The 20628-nt window shown below is 45.1% G+C and overlaps 1 protein-coding gene across 3 annotated transcripts in view; it reads left to right on the top strand.

Annotated features, from left to right (window-relative positions):
- The window catches only part of EYA2 (EYA transcriptional coactivator and phosphatase 2), a 171529-nt gene that overhangs the window by 131757 nt on the left and 19144 nt on the right, over positions 1-20628 (top strand). For all 3 annotated transcript variants that reach the window (XM_057703676.1, XM_057703678.1, XM_057703677.1), the window contains one exon: positions 4693-4782. In XM_057703676.1, the coding sequence (XP_057559659.1) occupies positions 4693-4782 (90 nt within the window). The remainder of the gene's footprint in view (positions 1-4692; positions 4783-20628) is intronic.

The raw sequence follows: 20628 nt of genomic DNA, 5'->3' as shown, positions 1-20628 counted from the left end.
AGGCAGATCTTAGAGCGGCCCACATGATGAATGTCCCCACCATCCTCTAATTAAGAGAACCTCACCAAGAATGCGCGATAATTAGGTTACAGAGCTGCATCCAGGTCCACAGCATCTCCCTCAAGGGGGGTTCCAGTGCTCAGAGCATCCTCATCAGCCTCCTAAATGAATGCGCGCATAGCCCACTTTTCGCCATCATCAAAACTGAATCCTGACAAATCTGTAGAACATTAGAGCACATTGAAAAAATCTGCAGTGCCTTACTCTGATGCGTACATGCATGGGGAGAGCCACCCACAAACTCTTGAGTTGGACGAAGATGACATTCCAACCACCACAACCCCACCAGCCCCCAGCACAGTCCCTTCGACAGACAAGCTACAAATCGAAGCCTGTTTTGGAAAAACTCCCTCTTCTCAGTTCTCCATTCTGGTTTAAATTGATTGTTTTTTTAAGCACAGATATGTTTCTGCTGTTGCTTGTTTAGGAAATTAACCACTGATTTTTTTTAATCCAAAGAGTATGTAATGATTAAGAAAATGGTTTTCATGTGAGATGGTACTGTCATAAAGAGCATCTTTCATAAAGTACCATCTGATTTGGGGTGTTCCTGCTGGGTTTACAGAAACAGGTTCTTTGCTTAAGGGTGCGAGGAACCAGACTGGGGGATTTTAACAATAACCAGTTCTCGTCAAGTGCCTGCTGCATACCTGGCCCTGGGCTAGCGGTTTACACGTGCGCCATCTCATTTAGTCCTCACTGCATTGTTAGTCTGTAGCCTTTTATTAGCTGAAGAACATGGCATGAAGGCTCCCATTTCTTAGGCTTTCTTCTTCTGGGAGATGTGCTGGGTCAGACAGGGGTTCCTCCCACTCTAAGCTGCACAGGGTGAATTAAGCCAAACAGACCAGGGTGGTGTGTTTATAGAGCATGTTAGAGATGCATTCAGCGGGCAGCATGAGATTGAAACCCATGTCTGTCATCCTGTCCTCACTCCAGCTGTCTTTCACGTTAATTAATGCTGAGCCTCCACCGATTTTTTTTTTCTTCGCTTCTCAGTCTTTGCAACCCTGAAAAATCATTTTCTACTTGGATAGAGTGGTCTGGCCCAGAGTAACACTTTGTGTTACTTAACCCCTGGGACAGTCGTGCTTTTCTTGGGCTATTCCAGACTTTTCCACACCAGCACAACTAGTTTTTATCAAGTGTCTTGCAAAGAGGTCCCCCCTACATACTTTAAAACAATCTAATAGGCAGCACACAAGCAGATTTTAGGAAAAGCTGAAATAAGAGAATGCTTCAGGAGTAGTTGGGTATTCTAAAGGTTCTCCTCAGAAACCTTTGGGTATCTTTAAGTTTTTGTTCCAGTTTTTAATTGTACAGGAGATGTTTGAATCCCTTCTCTTTAAAAAAATTTTTAGAATATTCTGGATAATACTAAAGTTCACTTCAATTATCACCTCTAATTCCACTGTCTCCTCCTCTCTGCTTTCCAGAAGTACTGTTCTGACTCTGGGTTTATCCTTGAAGATATTTATAGATATATACGTGCCCATGGAAGATATGTAGTAACATTGTATGTGTTTCTAATAAATGGTAATAAGATGCGGTATATAACTTTCAGAAAACTTACTTTCGCTCAATTTTTTTTTTGATGTGTACTTGTTAATACATGGAGATCTGGTTCATTTCTTTCCATTGAGTTTAGTTTTCCATTGTATGAATATTCTGCATTTTATTACCGTAATCTCCTTTGGCTGGACAGCTAAATTGTTTCCAATCTTTTGCTATTTGCAGACAATTCTGTAATGAACATCTTTCTACATGTCCCTAGTTCACATGTATGGGTTTTTCTCTAGGGTAATATTTACCCTAGGGTAAAATTACTTGAGTATGTTTCCTTTTATTTTTAATTTAGTTTTTTTAATCCAAGAAATATATGCATATAGTTTAAAACTCATATAGTTCTCCAAAGGAAAGTGTTAGGAAAAACAGCAGCCCCCAGTGGTTCTCCCCACCCCCACCCTCTCTTTCTGCCCAGAGGCAGCAACTTTCAACTGCTTATTATTGGGGCTTTACCTCCAGATTTCTAAATAACCTGCTTCTGTGACCACATCTTGATTTTTTTCTGTTTTAGGCAGGATCTCTGGCTTCCCCAACTAGAAGATAAGACTTTAGCTCTCTTTTCTCACCCTTGCCTCTGTCATACACATCCCCAATATCAGTAAGTCATAATTTAGCTTTATCGATATAGAGAGTTTGGCTTCTTGTAACTATACAGACAATTGCCCCAGATAAGCCATTTCTTCTACTCTAATTACTTTTCCTGTTTTGTGTGCTGGCCCAGGACTTGACATTTTTGTGAATAAATCCTTTCAGCAGCTGAGACTGGACGGCCCCTCCTTTTGCCTCCTGTCTGGTACATGAAGGGCTGGGCATAGGTGGTTAGGTGTACAAGCAGCCTCGCCAAGAAAGAGTGTGCAATCCTGCAGAGGTGAAATGGTTTGGGTATGAGTAATGTGTGGAAACACCCCCAAAACCTTTTCCCAGGTCACACAGTGATTCCCTACTGGGCCCTGAGAAGTTTGTTTTCCCCGTCTTCTCTTCGTTTTTCATGGACCACTCTACCCTGCGACTTCCAGCCAGGACCCAGAGTGCTAAGCTTGGGCTATTGGGGCCCTAATGAGGTGTTTCTCGCCTAATGGCTGTGTTCCTGGGCTTGATTCTTCACAGTTATGTGTGTGAAACTGAGATCACCAGCTACATTTTTTTTTTCTTTTTTTCAAGGGTCAAGAAGGGTTTATGTCATTCATTATTTATTTTTACAATAGAAGTAATACAGCCTCCTGGTGAAAAATTCAACCAGGAAAAGAGGTGTAGTGACAAGTCAAGGCCCCCTTTATTCATCTCCCAATCCCGGCCCCTGCGAGAGCTCCTCTGAAACAGTGCTGCTCTGGAACCAGATTACTGGGCTTCACATCCCAGCACTCGCTAGCTCTGTGGCCTTGAGCAAGTTGCTTTGTGAGCCTCTGTGTTCTCATCTATGAAATGGGAAGATAAATAGTGCTCACCTCAAAGAGTGCTGTGGGGACTAAATGAGTTAATACTTGCAGAGTAGCACAGAGAAAGCACTTAATAGATGTTAACAAGGAATATTACTGTGTTGTCTCTCCTTTTAGACCCGTGGTTCTTAAACTTGACTGCACATTGAAATCAAGTGGGGAGCTTTAAACTTTTCTGGTGCCTGGATCCCACCCTCAGCCGTTCTGATTTTATTAATCAGGGGTATGGCCTGAGCATTAGGATTTTTAAAGGCTCCTCAGATCATCACAGTGTGCAGCCAGGGTTGAGAACCATTATGCTCCGTATTTTCCACATGTATCAGTTGGAATAGGTGAGGTTATGCTGCTGTAACAAACATCCCCCAAATCTCATCTACTTCTTATTTATCATACATGTCCATTGGGGTCTGTTGCAGCTCTGACTCTCATCATCTTTACTGTGGAGCCCAAGCTGACCAAGTAGCTTTGATCTGACACATTCAGCCTTGTGAAGTGAGAAGAGAGCATGGTGAACCATACACTAGCTCTTAAAGCTCACAACCAGAAGCAGAACATAACCTGCTCACATTTCATTGGCCAAAGCAAGTCACATGGTCACATCTGGCTTTAACAGGGAGTGTCTATATTAAGGGCTGGCAGGCTTTTTCTGAATGGGGACAGATAGTCAGTATTTTAGGATCTGTAAGAAGCTGTCACAACTACTCACCTCTGCCTTCAAAGCACAAAAGCAACCATAGACAATATACTGTCCAAAAATGTAAAAATCACTCTTATCTCATGAGCCATTCAAAAACAGGCAGTGGCCAGATCTGGCCCGTGGGCGATAGTTTGCCAGCCTCTGGTGTATATCATCTTCCTGCAGGGAGAAGCTTTTCAGGAAGGGACCCCAAGTATGGGTGAAGAATAACACAGTCTACACACCATGTGTATAGAAAAGAGAGGGAGAGACAGAGACAAGAGGGAGAGAGATGGGCCCTTTTATTGTACACTGTGTTTTACACACTATGATACAACTTGCATTTGTTCCTTAATACTGTGTTTCTGGATGATTCTTTCATGTCAGGAGTTCTAGCATGACTCCATTTTTTAAATGGCTGCCTAGTTTCCCTGGTACTATGTGGGCTTTGCTTGTGTTATCCTCTCTTGTTAGATAATAGTGGTTTTTTAAATATCTGGTGGAGGAAGTCAGCACCATAGGGTGATTGTTGTAAAGAGAGAACCAACATCCCAGCTCTCCCAATAGTTTATGCATAGTTTACACTGCTTTCCACGAAATCTCTCAGGCCTCCCTGGAGACACACATTTTCCCAGAGGCTCTCCTTTCCTACAGCCATTTCTGGTTCTTGCGACACTGAACAGAGTTGCCATTTCAGGGGCATACTGGGGGGCGGGGTTTAAACTCTGACGAGGGTAAATAGAAATGATGAAAAAGTAGAAGTGAAATCTCAGAAGCTGTGCAACATTATCACCCTGACCCCACCAAGAGACACATTTTAGGCCATGCGCGGAGCTGCGCAGATAAGGAGGGACCAGAACCGTCCAGGGGTGGGACGGGAGGAGGGGAGGCTCAGATGACAGTGACTCCACTTACTCATGCTTTTCTCCCCTTTTCTCCTCGTCTTCCTAACAGGACACCACGGCGTCCGTGCGCATCGGCCTCATGATGGAAGAAATGATCTTCAACCTCGCAGATACGCATCTGTTCTTCAATGACCTGGAGGTTTGGAGTTGCTTGATTGCTTGTTTCATTCCATAGTTGCTGTATGTAATCACCTGCATCTGGTTTGGGGGGAGAGAGACACTGCCTTTTCTTTTTCCTTTTTTTTTTTTTTTTCTTTTTCGTTTGGAGGCTAGAAATTTTTGCTCACAACCCCCGAGAGGGCACAAAACTGTGGGCAGCCACGGCTTATTGGAAACACACTTGACTGGATTCTCTCCCAGCTTCCCTCTGTGGTTAATGGGCTTTTCTCTCTGCCCTAGTGGTGATGTCCACTGGCAGTTTTACTAATCCAATCAAGGCTGTGTAGTTTCTTCCTCCTGAAATTTGCTATTTAATAAAGTTTATTAAGGCAAATTAGTACAGATCCTCCTGGGTCAGGAATAATTAGCAGTGGGCCAGGATGGAAGCTTTTAAAAACAATTTACATTCCCCTGAAAACATGTTCTACAGAGAGAGAGAGAGAGAGTGAGCAGTGGGACCACGTGGATTTAAAGTATCTGCTCCTGTGCCCCTAAGCAAGTAGCAAGGGAGATAGGAAAAAGGGGAAGAGCAGCTTCAGAAATAAATTTAATTCATTTGTTTATACTGAGCCCGTGTCAGAAAGATTGGGGAGGAATTTCAAATAGAAAACACATTTAAAATAGAGCTACTAAAGCAAAGGCAAAGGATTAGAAAGGCATGTAATAAATAAGCACGAGGCATTGTACCAAAAAAATCTGGCTCAGGCTAACTACAGCAGTTAAGTTCGGAGTCTGTCTCTTAGCTTCCTGGTAGCCAAAGCAAGGAGGGAAATACAAGGCATTACTTATCGCTAATGAATGAGCAAGCAGCTTTCTCCAAGGTGAGGAAAGATTTTTTTGGTTGATAAGAGGATTGATGTGGGAATCTTCTAGCTTTGTAAATTATGTTCTTGTTATTGGTTTAATGGATTAAAAAATAAAGGCAGCCTAAAATAAAACTGCCATGTAAAGGAACAATTCTGTTTATCCTAGTAGGAATATTTTTTCCTAGCATCTGGAAAATCCCTGGGGACACAACTGTGAAGTAGAAAAATGAAGCTGTAGATTCCAAATCTGTCCTGGCCAGCCCAGGGCATTACTAATATTTATCATCAGGAGAGGATACAGAGTTTCCTTTCTGGTCTGCAGTCCTAGAGTTCCAGAAGGGGAAATCCTTGCTGAAATGATCAATCCTGTGTTCTGTCCAGTCTCAGCAAGCCATTTGGGCCTCAGTCCTCCTATCTATGAAATGGGATTGAGGCTCTCTTCCCCACATCTTTTTCAAAGAGAGGATTGAGATAGAAACCTGCTGAGGAAGAAAGAGAGCTTTGAAATAGTGATAACATCAGTAGCATCAAGGCCCAAAACTATCTCTTTAGCCAAAACCAGTGTGCAGGCTCCCTTTACAGAGTCCTCTCAGGTCTTGGGGGAAAAAAAAGAGAACTTAAAAGTTAAATTTTTAAATTGAAAAAAATAAAAACATGGCAATTGAATTCCGCAAGTATTTATGGTGCCTAATGTAGTAAAGACTCAGCTGATTGCACATAGCAAAACCCAACTCGCTTTAGCAAAAAATGGAAATTATTGGCAATTATAGTTGAAAAGTCCAGAGTAGATTTAGTTTTTCCCTGTCTCCCCTTTAGAATGTCACTTTTATGAGAGTAGGGACCATGTCTGTCTGATTCACCCTAAATCCCCAGGGACCAGGCAGTAAACACCCAAACAAATCCATAAACAAGAACACTTGTGATAGTGAAAAGGACGCTAAGAAAATGAAACAATCAGATTTGACGAGTGATGGGGGGAGGGAGTAGGGTTGGGGAGCAGCATTCCCAAGGGGGTCAGGGAAGGCGTCTGGAGGACATGGCACTTGAGCCACGGTCTGAATGATGACAGGACCAGCCAGGTGGAGGTCAAGGGCAATGGGATCAGCAGGTGCAAAGGCCCTGAGGTGAGAACTAGTGTGATGTCATCTAGGATCGGCAAGAAGGCCAGGTGACCGCAGTGAGTGAGTGAAAGCAAGGGGACAACTGGGAGAGGTGAATCTTGAGAGGGAGGCATGGGCCATACACGAGCCATAGACATCAGTGTTTAAAATAAGTGCTGTGGGCAACCAGGGGGCAAGGGAGCTTGATACGGGAAGAGCCTGGGTGATGGTGCTATTCTCTGTGATGGCAACACAGGGAAAATGGGAGAATCCATCCCTCTGTTGTGGGCACATGGGGTCTGAGATGTCTCGGACACCCCAATGAAATACCAAATCGACAGGCAGATACACGAGTTTGAAGCTCTTATGTAGTAAAAACAGCAGACACATAGTAGGCGCTTTGTCTGTCTTGGTTGAACCTAAGGCTCAGAGCCAGGTATTTTTTGGACTGTTGTGTGTTCAAGCCCATGATTTCAGAATCTTGCCCCCTCTGCTGTTCCTTGCTGGCGCCAAAGTCAAAGTCGCACCTGTTGGAAAAGGATCTTAATTACCAGCTGGAGCAACTCAGGGAAGCCAGTTTGTTTTTATCCTCTATAATTTTTTCCAAAATGTCCCCAATGCCAGAAGCCCCAAGAGCACCTCAGCAGAACTGAAACCATGTTACACGTCGGAGAAGTTAAGACACAAGTAAAAACATATTGCTTGCTGGTGCGGGCTTGCTGGTGCCGGAAGCCCCCATCAAAATCTGAAGGACAGCCTCGTGGAGCTCCCCAAGAAGACCATGCGGGGCTGGGGCCTGGCTCCTGCATGGATGGTCTGATGATGGGGTTTAGGGAACAAACTCAGATCCCTTTCTGCTCTGAACCTGCAGTGCTGTCTCTAAATATGGAGGTCACCTCCCACAAGCAGCAGTGATTTATGGAGAATTTATCATTCACCAGGCCCTACTCTAAATGCTGTGGATTCAGTGGAAAAAAAAAAATCAAAAACAAAAACACAGCAAGATTCCCCCACCCTGGAGACACTGACCTTCCGGTTGGGGAAGAGACCATAAATAATTAAATATAAAATGTCAGATAAAGAGCTCCAAAGAGAGACCAGCAGAGCCAGAGGAGATGGTCCCAGGGGCTATTTTACTTGATATAACCCAGTAAGGCTTCTCTGACATTGGAGCAGAGACCTGAAGGAGGTGAGGGAGAGGATCATGTGGGTGTCTGGGCAAAGAGTGTGCCAGACCGAGAAAACAGCAGTGCCAAGGCCCTGGGTCATGGTCAAAGTTGGCAAGTTCCAGGAACAGGGAGGAGAGGCCAGTGCGGCTAGAGCAAGAGCAGGAAGGACTGTGGAACGCAGTTTGGGGGAGGGGAGGCAGATCACTTGGGGCCTTTGGGCCATGGTAAGGCTCTGGATAATATTCTAAGAGTGACCAGAAGCCACTGGAGGATTTTGAGCGGGGTAGCAACACGACCTGACTTGCGGCTCAGAGGCTCCCTCTGGCTGCCGGGTGGAGAACAGACCAGAGGGGGCTATGGTGGAAGCAGGTGTTTGCTTTAGATCAGTGATTTCAGGACTGAAAGATGAAAGCGCTCACGGCGGGAGAACCCGCGAGGAGAAGGACTGGTCAGAGACAAAGTAGATGCCAAGTTCAGCTGTATCTCAGGACATTCGGGATATGTGCCCTGAGTTTAGGGCAAGTGTCTGCTAACCAGTTCAGTCTGTCTTTGAGTCCTGGCTCCACCATCTCCTGGCTGTGTGACCTGGGCATCTCCTTGAACCTCGGTTTCCTCATCTGTTAAATGAATGGAAGAACAACCCCTCCCTTCCAGGGTTGTCAGGTTGATGGAAGCAGTCGGCACAGAGCCTGGCACATAGTACATGCCCAAGAGATGGACCTCCCCACCAGAGGGCTGCATGCGCCACTGGACCATGCAAGGGGGGGTTACATAGCAAATTCTTTAATTTAAATCATTCGATGTTTATTGTATGATGAGCTAGAAAAGATAACTAGGTTACCCAATCCCTGATTTTACCACAATTCAGTAACGATGCATGTAATGCAGAGATAGGGCAAAGATTATGACAGTAGTGAGGGACCTAGCCCTAAATGACAGCCGGATGCTGGAATTTGGGCATAAGTATTGACAGTTCCTTGGCCAGCTTGCCTTTGTGCGAGAGCTACTTATTTTGCAGTAAAATCCAGGGCAGAGGAACCGCATCTGACATGTCAGCTGCGTTGTGGCGCGGGGGTGGAGGTTTGATCGAAACTCACACACCTGTGGCTCTCGGGAGCTCATGAAAGCATCCTGGGCTCACTCAACTGCGCCTGTGCCACCGCCAAAGCCAGGACCGGCCCTAGCTGAGCGGAGGTGCCCGGGGGGAACAGCCCTCTTGGGCTTGATGTCGGGGCTCTGTGTGCAGCCGGGGAGGCGATGCCATGCATCCTCGTGGCCCCTGCGTGAAGAGGTGAGTGGACAAAGCTGGGCCGACTCAGGCGAGAGACACCCCCGTCCTCGCTTTCCCGTCTTCCCCTCGTTCTCAGAGAGCAGGCCCTCAGTGTCTGCAACCTCATTATTGTCAAGTGGGGGAGCAGGAGTTTGGAAATGGGGGGAAGTGTGAGTTATCACACGAAGGGGAAGAACTGTTGGCTTCTAGCAGGCGACGCCAGGGATGCCACATAACCCAGTACTTTGGACAGCCTTGTACAGCAAGGAATTTTCCACCCAAAATGCCAGGGGCACCCCGCTGAGAAACACAGCACTGAGCCCTTGAGAGCAGTCAATCAGCTGCACCGTATTTACGGATCACCTAGCGTACAGCACAATCCAGGCTTCATGTAACTTGCTTTTACTTGAAAAAAACTTTTTTGTTGTTAAACTTAGTTTTTTTCTTACTAGTGTTTTAGGAGGAAAATGACTGGCATATTATGCCAGTGATTTCATAGGTGATATTGCTTAGGATGAAACTAAGATTTTTGTTTTTGTTTTACTGAAGTATAGTTGAGTCACAATGTTGTGTTAGTTTCTGGTGTACAGCAAAGTGATTCAGTTATACATATATATTCTTTTTCATATTCTTTTCCACTATGGTGTTTTTTTTCATTATGGTTTATTACAAGGTATTGAAAATAGTTCCCTGTGCTATACATAAATTCTTGTTGTTTACTTTATATATAGTGGTGTGTATCTGTTAATCTCAAATTCCTAATTTAGCCCCCCATTTCCCCTTTGCTGACCGTAAGTTTGTTTTTTATCAATATGTCCTTGAGTCTTTCTCTTTTGTAAATAAGTTCATTTGTGTCATATTTTAGATTCCACATATAAGTGATGTCATATGGTATTTGTCTTTCTGTGTCTGACTTATTTCACTTAGTATGATAATCTCTAGGTCCACCCACGTTGCTGCACATGGCATTATTTCATTCTTTTTTATGACTGAGTAGTATTCCATTGTGTGTGTGTGTGTGTGTGTGTACCACATCTTCTTTATCCATTCATCTGTTGATGGACACTTAGGTTGCTTCCATGTCTTGGTTGTTGTAAATAGTGCTGCAATGAACATTGGGGTGTATGTGTCTTCGAATTGGAGTTTTCTCCAATATATGCCCAGGAGTGAGATTGCTGGATCATATGGTAGCTCTGTTTTTAGTGTTTTAAGGAACCTCCACACTGTTTTCCATTGTGGCTACACCAATTTACATTCCCATCAGTGGTGTAGGAGGGTTCCCTTTTCTCCACATCCTCTCCAGCATTTGTTACTTGTAGACTTTTTTAGGATGGCCATTCTGACCCATGTGAGGTGGTACCTCATTGTAGTTTAGATTTGCGTTTCTGTAGTAATTAGAAGCTAAGGTTTTATGCGTTTAAAAAGGAGAGTTGATTGAACAGGGGTATGATAGGGTGGATCACCAATAGTAGTAATAACTGTTTGAGAAATTGTCTCAGTGAAGTCAGTTATGTTTCAGTAATTTAAATCTCTGTGTGGTAGGAAATGTACCTCTTACAGAATGTCACAGTCAAAACCACTTGAAAGCCAATTCTCTAGAACAGTGCTGCCCAAAAGAATTTTCTACAGTGGTGTCAGTGTTCTATTCTGCACTGTCTAGTCCAATAGCCACTGGCCACATGTGGTTATTAAGCACTTGAAATATGGCTAGTGCAACGGAGGCCCTGAATTTTTAAGTGTATTTAATTTTAAATAATTTTAATGTAATTAGCCACAGGTAGCTGGTGGCTCTCATCTCGGACAGAACATTTACCTCATTGTAGAAAGTTCTATGAGGCAGTGCAACTCTGGAGCCCTAAATTTGTAAGACATGACCTGCATTTTCAGTTAGGATGGTGGTGATAATAGTGGTAACAGGGATCACAGCTGGCATTTACTGAGTACTTACTAGGCACCAGGCACTGTTCTGTGCGGTTCACATGGCTTAGCTCCTTCACTGTCCTCATCCCCGTCGTCTCAGCCTGCTCGGGCTCCTCTAACAAACTACCACAGACTGTATGGCTTACACAACAGACATTAATTTTCCCACTGTTCTGGAGGCCAGAAGTCCCAGATTAAGGGACTGGCAAATGTGGTTCCTGGTGAGAGCTCTCTTCCCAGCTTGTAGAGGCCACCTTCTCACTGTGTCTCCGCCTGGCCTTTCCTCGGGGTGTGTACAAGGAAAGGGAGAGAGAAAGGGAGAGAAAGAGCGTGTGCTAGCCAGCTCTGCTGTCTCTTCTTATGAGGACACTAATCCTATCAGATCAGGGCCCCACTCTTATGACCTTATTTAATCTTAGTTACTCCCCTTAGAGGCCCTTCTCCACATACAGCCCCCCTGGGGGTTCATGCTTCTACATATGAATTGGGGAGGACACAGACGTTCAGTCTGTAACACCCATTTTACAAATGAAGAAACTGAGGCACCGAGAGGTTAAGTGAACAGCCTGAAGTCACACAGTTGGCAGCGGCAGTATTCAGACCCAGGCAGCCTGGCTCCAGAGGCCTTGTACTTAGCCACTGTGCTGTGCTGCCTCTCCCAGGAGAACAGTTGCCATCTGGCTGAGAAAGAAGATTCCCAACAGGAAATCTAGACTCGTACAGTGCTGTAGACGGTGGGTTCAAAGGGAAAAGGAGAGCAGGGAGGATTGGTACAGCCAGGAAGCCTGGAGGAAGCCTGGAGGAGGATGAGCAGGTTCTGACAGCAAGAGGAGGAGAAATTTCCAGTGTAAACGAGGAAGACAAAGATGAAAAACTCCTCCATGAATTATTATGTCATCTTCACATTGTAATGCAAAACAAAAGTCACACAAATAACAGCAACCTAAACCACAGTAAACTACTACAGCCCCTTCTCTTCCCCCCACAAGGGGAACAAAGCCGTAAACAAAGGACCTGAATGCATTTCAAGAAAGAAGGACGTGGACTGCAGTTGGAGCTGAGTGAGGGGATAATAAACCCAATCGCAGCGACAGCTGATGCGTCCTGAGAGCTCACTGTGTGCCAGGCAGTGCCCAAAGGACTCACCTGTGCGCCTTCATTTAACCTTTCCAACAGCCACAGAAGGTACATACTGTTACGTGTCCTCATTTTAGAGATCAGAAAACTGAGGCAAGGAGAGGTTAACTTGCCCAGGGCTGATGGATATTGAGCTCTTACCCTGTCCCATGCATTTTCTCACAAATCTCATAAGTACCACGCAAGGGAGATTTTTTTTTTAAGTCTCTATTTTACATATGAAGAATGAGACCCAGAGAGCTCACTTTCCGAAGGTCACAGAGCTGGTAAGGGTAGAGTGGAGATCTGATCCCAGGCCAAGCTGACCTCTAGGCTGGGACGTTTATCTTTCACAGAAGATACAGTTTTGAGGTGAACAGTGAATTGGAGAAGGAACGCGGGTCCACAAAGTGGACGGAAGAAAAGAATCCTTCGTAAGAAACGAGATCAACGTAAAGGTTTTGGCAGAAGGTATCCCTGGCCCGACTCAGGCGTGGCCAGGCAGGCAGGTGGGCTGGAGGGGGAGTGTTTCAAGATGGTGCCAGAGCTCTGGGAAGGATCCTGCTGGAGGAACTCAGAAGCGGCTGGGATCTGGGCAGGCTGTGGCTGCCTGCCTGACACGCGGGCCTGATTGCTAAACATCTGATTTACGGTTCTGCAGGAGCTATCAGGGAGAATAATATTTCACCATGTCAGCACTGAGCTGCTCTCCAAGATGTCCTGCCCAACTGACCGTTAATGCAACACAGGCCACAGCCTGTTTAGTGCTCTTCAGATAAGTTAAACATTTAGACAACACAAGAAAGATGGCCCAGGTTTCCCTCCCAGAGAGCAGGCCCCTCTCTGGCTAGTCTAGAGGCAGCATTAAGCAATCTCACTTTTAAAGTATACCTGCCTCAAAGGAGAAGGAGTGGGCAGGGAGTCCATCTGGGCTCAGATGAGAGTCATTTTTCTAAAGCAAATTTGTCAACAATTTCCTTTCTGCATTTGTGTCTCCAGGAAGCCAAGGACAAAAAGTAATGGGATCAGACCACAGCAGAGCAGGTTGGGAAAACCCCAGCTGTCACCAGCTTAATCAGAACAGATTTTGATGTGTATTTGTCACCAGGCTTACTGTTCAGAAATGAGCAGGGATGAGAATACTAAGTATCAAAACCTGTGGGATGCAGGCAAAGGCTGATCCAGACAGCCTTAAATTACATTTATTAGAAAACGAGGAAGATTAATGAGAACTGGTAATTGAAAAGATCATTAAGATAGAAAACTTTGGCAAGCATGAACGAGAGAAAAAGAAGAAGAGATCAGTAACCAACATCCAGAATGAAAGAGTGGACATTATTGTAGGTTCAGGGGAGATTCTTTTTTTTTAATTATGAGAATACCATGAGCAATATTATACCAATGAACTTGAAAACTTGGACGAATTTGACCCTTTTCAGGATTATATAAATTATCAAAATTAACCCAAGGGGAAATTTTTAAAATAAATAATAAACCAGTGACCATGAGAAATTGAAATTATGATTAAAGATGTACACCTCTAAAAAAAGGCACCAGGTCCAGCTCATTTTAAAGAGTTCCACCAAACATTCAAGGAAAGGATAAGTAAATCCCACTGTGCACAAACTGCAGAGCAAAGAAGAAGATGGGATGCTCTCCCATGCATTTCAGGAGACTGACTGTCACCTCGAAATTAGATCTGGGCTTTGAGCACATGACAAAAGGATAAATTGCTATCATTGCTGATGAAAGGTGAGATGCTTCTGCATTCCCACAGACACCTTCACCCAGGCCCTGTAACTCTTTCTATAAGTTCCACTTGGCCCTGTCTGAGCTTCAGTTTCCACACTGGTGAAAGGAGGGACCTGGACTATAATTGGTATCATTTGTTAGACCAGCCACATGCCTCATTACACATCTCCAAGTGGAGGCATTGACCATATTTCATAATTTAAAAATCCAGGAGACCTTGGTCTGTTGCCCAAGAGGACCCAGAAGCAATGACACTCCTGTAGCAACTACCACACCCACTACCCAGATCTTGGCTTCTAAATGTCATTTTCCAGTAGAAGGAACCAGGACTCCTTGGAGAAGTGCTGATTCTAGGGTCGGGACAGAGAAGACACATGATAAACATGGAGCATCTTATAGTACTAAAAACTAAGGAAGTGCTCAAAAAACCACGAAGATAGGGTATGTCAAAGGGACACAAGAGCTGACTGGAAGAGTTCCCAATGGCCAGAGCTGGAACAATTTAAGTACTAAAACAAATAACATAGTATTCAACCCAAAATATAAAATAAGTACCCGTCAGTCCATACTGACACAGATAAATGATTGAATAAATAAGTGGGAATGAAGATCCCACATGCCACACCACATGGCCAAGAAAATATAAAAAGTTAATTAATTAAAATTAATTAAATGAGTGGGGGAGAATAGACAAATCTCCCATAGAGAAAAATGCAAAATAATTTATGTAGATACTCTACCCTTTACTGTGAACTTTGCATAGTTTCTTCCTTCCAGAGTATACTATGGAAAGGGGGAGGGGAGAGTAACTTCACAGTGGAGAAACCTGAGGAACGCTGCCTGAGCCAGGTGATCAAGGTCAGCATCAGCAGTGATAAGGCATGTTGATGGTTTGTACCCTTGATGTGATAATGGTGAGAGTGGTACTTTGTGATCTTCCTCACCAAAACCCATAACCCCAGTCTAACCATGAGAAAAACATCGGATAAATCCCAGCTGAGAGAGATTCTGCAAAATACCCGACCAGTACTCCTTTAAACTGTCACCAAAACCACAGAACGTCTGAGAAACTATCACAGCCCAGAAGAACCTAAAGAGACAAGAGGACAAAATGTAATGTGGTACCCAGATGGGATCTTGGAAGAGAAAAGGATGGTAGTGGAAAAACAATAAAGAATGGACATTAGTTAATAATATAGTGATATTTGTTTATGAGTTGTGACAAATATACCATTTGAATATAAGACGTTAACAATAAAAGAAACTGGGTGTGGGGTATATGGGAACTCTACAACAGTCATAATCTTTCTGTAAATCTAAAATATTCTAAAATTAAAAGTTTATTTAAAAAAAAAACTGAAGACTCACAGGTGTCTAGTAACTTTCCCAAGATCACACACCTGGGGAACAGCGGGGATGGCACTGGCCCCCAGGGATGGGCATTTGAAGGCCAACTGCAACGTCAAGGGCGTGTGAAACTAAATGTCTCTACTGCAGTTCTCTTCTGCACCCTGTTCCCTGAGATGCATTAATATGTAGCATCCTGATGTGTCCATGAACTTTGAGGACTGCAGTTTTCTGCTTTGCTTCTAAATTGCTTCATCAGCAGAGCTGACCATCCGTGAACCTGTTTTGATGGTGAGCCCATTTCAGTTTGGGCCTATGGAATTCAAAATAGTAATACTAGCAATAGTTAAGGCAAACGTGTATGTGGCATTTTCTGAGAGCGAGGGACTTTTCAAGGTGCTTTACCTGTATTCATTCAGTCCTTACAAAACCCTGTGTGGGCACTACTGTTCTGTAGCTCAGTTACAGACAAGGAAGTTGAGTCGAAAAGATTCAATAGCTTGTCCAAGTTCATTCTGTTAGTAAGTAGCAGAGTCAGAATTTGACCCAGATCCCAGAGTCTGTGCTCTTAACTGCTATACTCTCTGACCTTCTGACCTTACAAAAAACAGTGTAAAAAAAAAAAGGAGGGGGGGGAGGGGAGTACTACATTTAGAGTTTTCCAATTTAGTGGAAGAAAGGGGAAATCGGCCATTATATCAGGCCTGGGTTAATCCTAGAGGCCCCACAAAGTGGGGAAACAGAGACAAGTCATTTGTCCTGACAGGGCGTGGAGTTGGGGCAGTTTTTACAAAGGCAGTGACATCAGCAAAACTTTGCAGGCTTTTGACAGATGGAAAGAGAAGGGGAAAGCATTCAAAGCAGAAGGGACAGCAAATGCAAAGGCCCTGGGGCAAGAGTAGGAGGGCTGTTGAAGGACTAGCAGAGGCTGCTGTGTCTGTGGTGCAGTGGGAGAGGGGTGAGAGATGCAGAGGGTGATGTGACGAGTGGAGGGTGTGCCGGAGATGCGGAGGGTGATGAGTGAGAGGGTGTCCCAACGGTGGGGCCCAGGTCATGGTGAGGACTGTGCTTTTACTTGGAGGGAGGTGGGAGCCATTGTGGGGTTTTGTTTTGTTTTTTAATTGTTTTATTTTTTATTTTTTACAATAAACTGCATATATTTAGAGTGTACACTTTGGTATCCCAGTCTCCCAATTCATTCCCCCTCCAACCCTCCCCGCTTTCCCTGCTTGGTGTCCATATGTTTTTTCTCTACATCTGTGTCTCTATTTCTGCAAACCAGTTGATTTGTGCCATTTTTCTATAGTCCACATATATGTGTTAATATACAATATTTGTTTTTCTCTTTCGGACTCACTTCACTCTGTATGACAGTCTGTAGGTCCAGCCGTGTCTCGACAAATGTCCCAGTTTCATTGCTTTTTACAGCTGAGTAATATTCCATTGTATATATGTACCACATCTTTTTTATCCATTCATCTGTTGATGGACATTTAGGTTGCTTCCATGTCCTGGCTATTGTAAATAGTGCTGCAATGAACGTTGGAGTGCATGTGTCTTTTTGAATTATGGTATTCTCTGGGTATATGCCCAGCAGTGGGATTGCTGGGTCATATGGTAGTTCTATTTTTAGTTTTGCAAGGAACCTCCATACTATTCTCCAAGGTGGCTGTCATTGTGGGGTTTTGAGCAGGGGAGGGACAGGATCTGACTTAGGGTTTAACAGGACCCCTCTGGCTGCTGGATGGAGACCAGGCTGGAAGGATGGGGGGTAGACAAGGACAGAAGCAGGGAAAGTGATGGGGTGACTGTAATAGTCTGAGTCAGGGATCAGCAAACTTCTTCTGCGAAAAGCCTGAGAGTAAATATTTTAAGCTCTCCCAGTCAGACTGTCTCTGTCTCAGCTACTCAATTCTCCCGTCATAGGACAAAAGCAGCCATAGACAGTACGTAAATGATGAACATAGCTGTGTTCCAATAAAACTTTATTTACACAAACAAGTAGCAGGTCAGATTTGGCCCCCAGATCATAGTTTGCCACCCCTGGTGTAGGTAGGAGGTAATGATAGCTTGGACCACAGTGGGAGCAGCAGAGGAGCCTCTCTTTTCCGGTGACATGATAAGTACCTTGAGGACAAGAGTCATGTTAGTCCTGAAACCTCCCCTCTCTTGACCCAGCCATCATCTGATGCTGTTCTGGGCCCACAGGAGGCATTTTTATAAATTAGTCTTAGGATGGATGGATCTTTGCGAGCACAGGCTCTGGAGGCCGAGAGCCTCCTGGTCTCCAACTCGCCTTCATTGTATGGCCTCGGGGACTGTACTAGTTTCCTGGGATAACAAACTACCCAGACCGGATGACTTAACAGAAACTTCTTGTTCTGCAGTTCTTGAGACCAGAAGTTCAATAGCAAGTTGTTAGCAGGCTTGGTTCCTTCTAAAGGCTGTGACGGAGAATCTGCTCCTTGCCCCCTCTCTCCTAGCTTCTCCAAGACCTTGGCATGTAGACCTATCATGCCACCTCTGTCCTCATGGTCACATGATATTCTCCCTGTGGCATATCTGTCTCTGTGTCCCAATTTCCCCTTTTTTTCAGGACACCAGTCATACTGGATTAGGGCCCACCCTTATGACCCCATCTTAACTTGATCATCGGTGAAGACCCTCTTTCCAAATAAGGTCATATTCCCAGGTACTCGGGTTAGGACTGCAGCATCTTTTGAGGGGACACAATTCAGCTCATAACAGACCTGTTCCTGTACTTCTCCTGCCTCATTTTCTCCTCCGTCAGATGGATGACAATAGTATCCCTGTTAATCTATGTGAAGTGCTGAGCACAGACCCCAGCACATCGGAAGCTCGTCAGTGCTGGCCTCTGTCCTCCAGTGTTAGATCCTGCCTCCACCTCTCCTCCCCAGGGAGATACTTTCTTTTTCAAAAGCAATATATGTCCATATTCTCTTTGTAAAGGAAGGAAGGAGGGAGGGAAGGAAGGAAAGAAAGAAGGAAAAAAAGGAAGAAAGTATTTCAGTAAGTTTAAAGTCTCCTTTGACCACTAAGCCAATGCCAGTGCCTTCCCGGATGGAATTACTGTTTCCAGTCGGGTGTGTGAGCATCCAGATCTTTCTGTTTCCATTTATGTATATGGATACATTCATATATAATGTTTTATTTTTAATTGGTTTTTATAAATATAGACATGTGTGACACTGGGTGTCTCATTCTCCAGTCTGCTATTTGCACTGTCGGATGTCTTGGAAACATTTCCATGTGCTAACGTAACAGTCTCCCTCTTTCTTCTGAGCTGCCAGGTAGGATTCCCCTGAATGGATATACCACAGTTCATTCCGCCATGATCCAATCTAGGGAACTGCAGGTGTTTGCAGTTTCTCACTGGGATGATGGGCATCCTTGCATGAGACTCTTAGTGGGTGTTTCTCTGGGTCAGAAAGTGTCAATTCCTCGGCCCCACTGCACCTCACCCATGACAAGGCCAGAGGACCCCCGCCTCTGTCTTGCCTGGGTGGTCCAGCTCAGACCGCCCCCACCCCCATGATAGTCACACTTTGACTCTAGAGAGGCCAGAAGCACCCTGGGCTGTGAGAAGCTGGCATCCTTCTTCGTCTGAGAGGCCTGCCCCCCGCGCAGCACAGTTGAGGAGCATAGGATCCTCTTCCCCCCAGGGCCAGCCCCATCCTCGTGTCCTCCGCGTTGTCCCACTCCCCTCGGTGCCGGCTCAGGGGTAACCCGATCCAAGTCAGCTGGTGGAGTATGAGGTAGCGTCTAGCTGAGCGTCATGGTATTTTATTAAGCCCGAAATGTGATCGCTACTGTTGTCACACTTTAGCACCCCCAACAATCTTCTCGCAAATGAGAAAACCAGAACCTCCCCACATACCTTTCCCCTGACATCAGGGAAAGCACAGGGAACCCTGCCCAGGGGCCTGAGCCCGGGTGACCCCCAGAGCAGCTTTCAAACTTGAGGGAAGGCCTGGGGGCCAGGGGAGGTGTTTTTCCAATTTCAGGTAAAGCAATGGACTGGGGGGAAATCTGCTATTAATTTTTCCTCGTTGCCTGGGTCTCTGAAGTCAGCACTGGCTTTTAAATACAGTTTTCATAACCTGTTGGGATTGCTGGCCCTAGGCCCCTTCCATGTATGAGATTGCTCTGGATCTGAGGTCTCAAACTAGGATGCCCACAGGGGCCAAGTAACCAGGTAAGGCAAAGTGAGGAAAACCCAGTAGAGACTGTGGAGAAGTGGAGCTGGTTGTTGGGGCTAAAGATGTCAGGATAGAAGAATGCAAGCCCTGCGTTGCCAGAGCATGTAAATTCTCAAAGTAGCTGAAAATCTAAAGAGACAGAGAAAGAGGAAGAACAAGAAGAGAGAAAGGAGGGAAGAAGGGGGAGAGAGAGAGAGATGGCTATTGTTCCAAAAAATGTTTTAATGTTTTAAGCACAGTTTGGGCTAAATGAGATAAGTCTCCGGGCCAGCTTGCATGCTCTTCCGTAATTGAACCTATCAACACAGCAGAGAAAATGTCAGCCTCATTCCTTTATCCCTCTGGAGCTGCTCTGTCCAGTAGAATTTTCTGCAGTGATGGGAAATGTGCACCATGCAATATGGTAGCCATTGTCTCCATTTGGCTATTGAGCCCTTGAAATAGACCTGAAGAACTGAATTTTCTATTCTATTTAATTTTAATTGAATCTAAAAGAACCAGATGTGGCTAATTGCTGCTGTATTAGATAATGCAAACATAGAATCTTTCAATTGGAGGTGTACCATCATGCTCAGTTATTTAGGAAAGGACACACCCCCTCGAAGAGCGGGGTCAGTTAAACCACCAAGAGATTAGAATCCTGGGTGCATGGAAAGAAAGGCAATATGGAATAATGAGCAGAAAAGGTTTAGGTGTAAACCAGATGTCTGCTGGCTCAAGGATAGTCACTTAGTGCCCTCCCATGTTTTTTTCCAGTACTATCCAAAGAGTTTCTCAGTTGGGGTCACCACTGAGCATCCGCCATGTCCTTTGCCCTCTGCTCTGGCTGCCATTTGCCCATGGCTGACCCCTAGGAAGCCACTGGGTGGACCTCCCTGCTGTCATTGCCATCCAGGCCTGTCAGAGCACACAGTACCCGCGCCTGGGACCACAGACACCTGAGGTCCCATGCAGCAGGACCCTGAGTCCTACTTTGTCACTGCCACAGAGCTGTGGGCAAAGTGTGCCAGGGAGTCTGGAAATAAACCTCTTTCTAATCCGAAGGGTCCAGCAAACCCCCTTCCAATCCAAAGCCTATTCAGGGGGCCGGAGAGGGATCTGTGGGCACACCAGCCCTTCCTCCAGG

This window comes from Hippopotamus amphibius, chromosome 12 (assembly GCF_030028045.1).
Source record: "Hippopotamus amphibius kiboko isolate mHipAmp2 chromosome 12, mHipAmp2.hap2, whole genome shotgun sequence".
In the NCBI taxonomy this organism is placed as follows: Eukaryota; Metazoa; Chordata; class Mammalia; order Artiodactyla; family Hippopotamidae; genus Hippopotamus; species Hippopotamus amphibius.
Note: the sequence above shows the minus strand (reverse complement) of the source record. Positions and strands in the feature narration are given on the sequence as shown.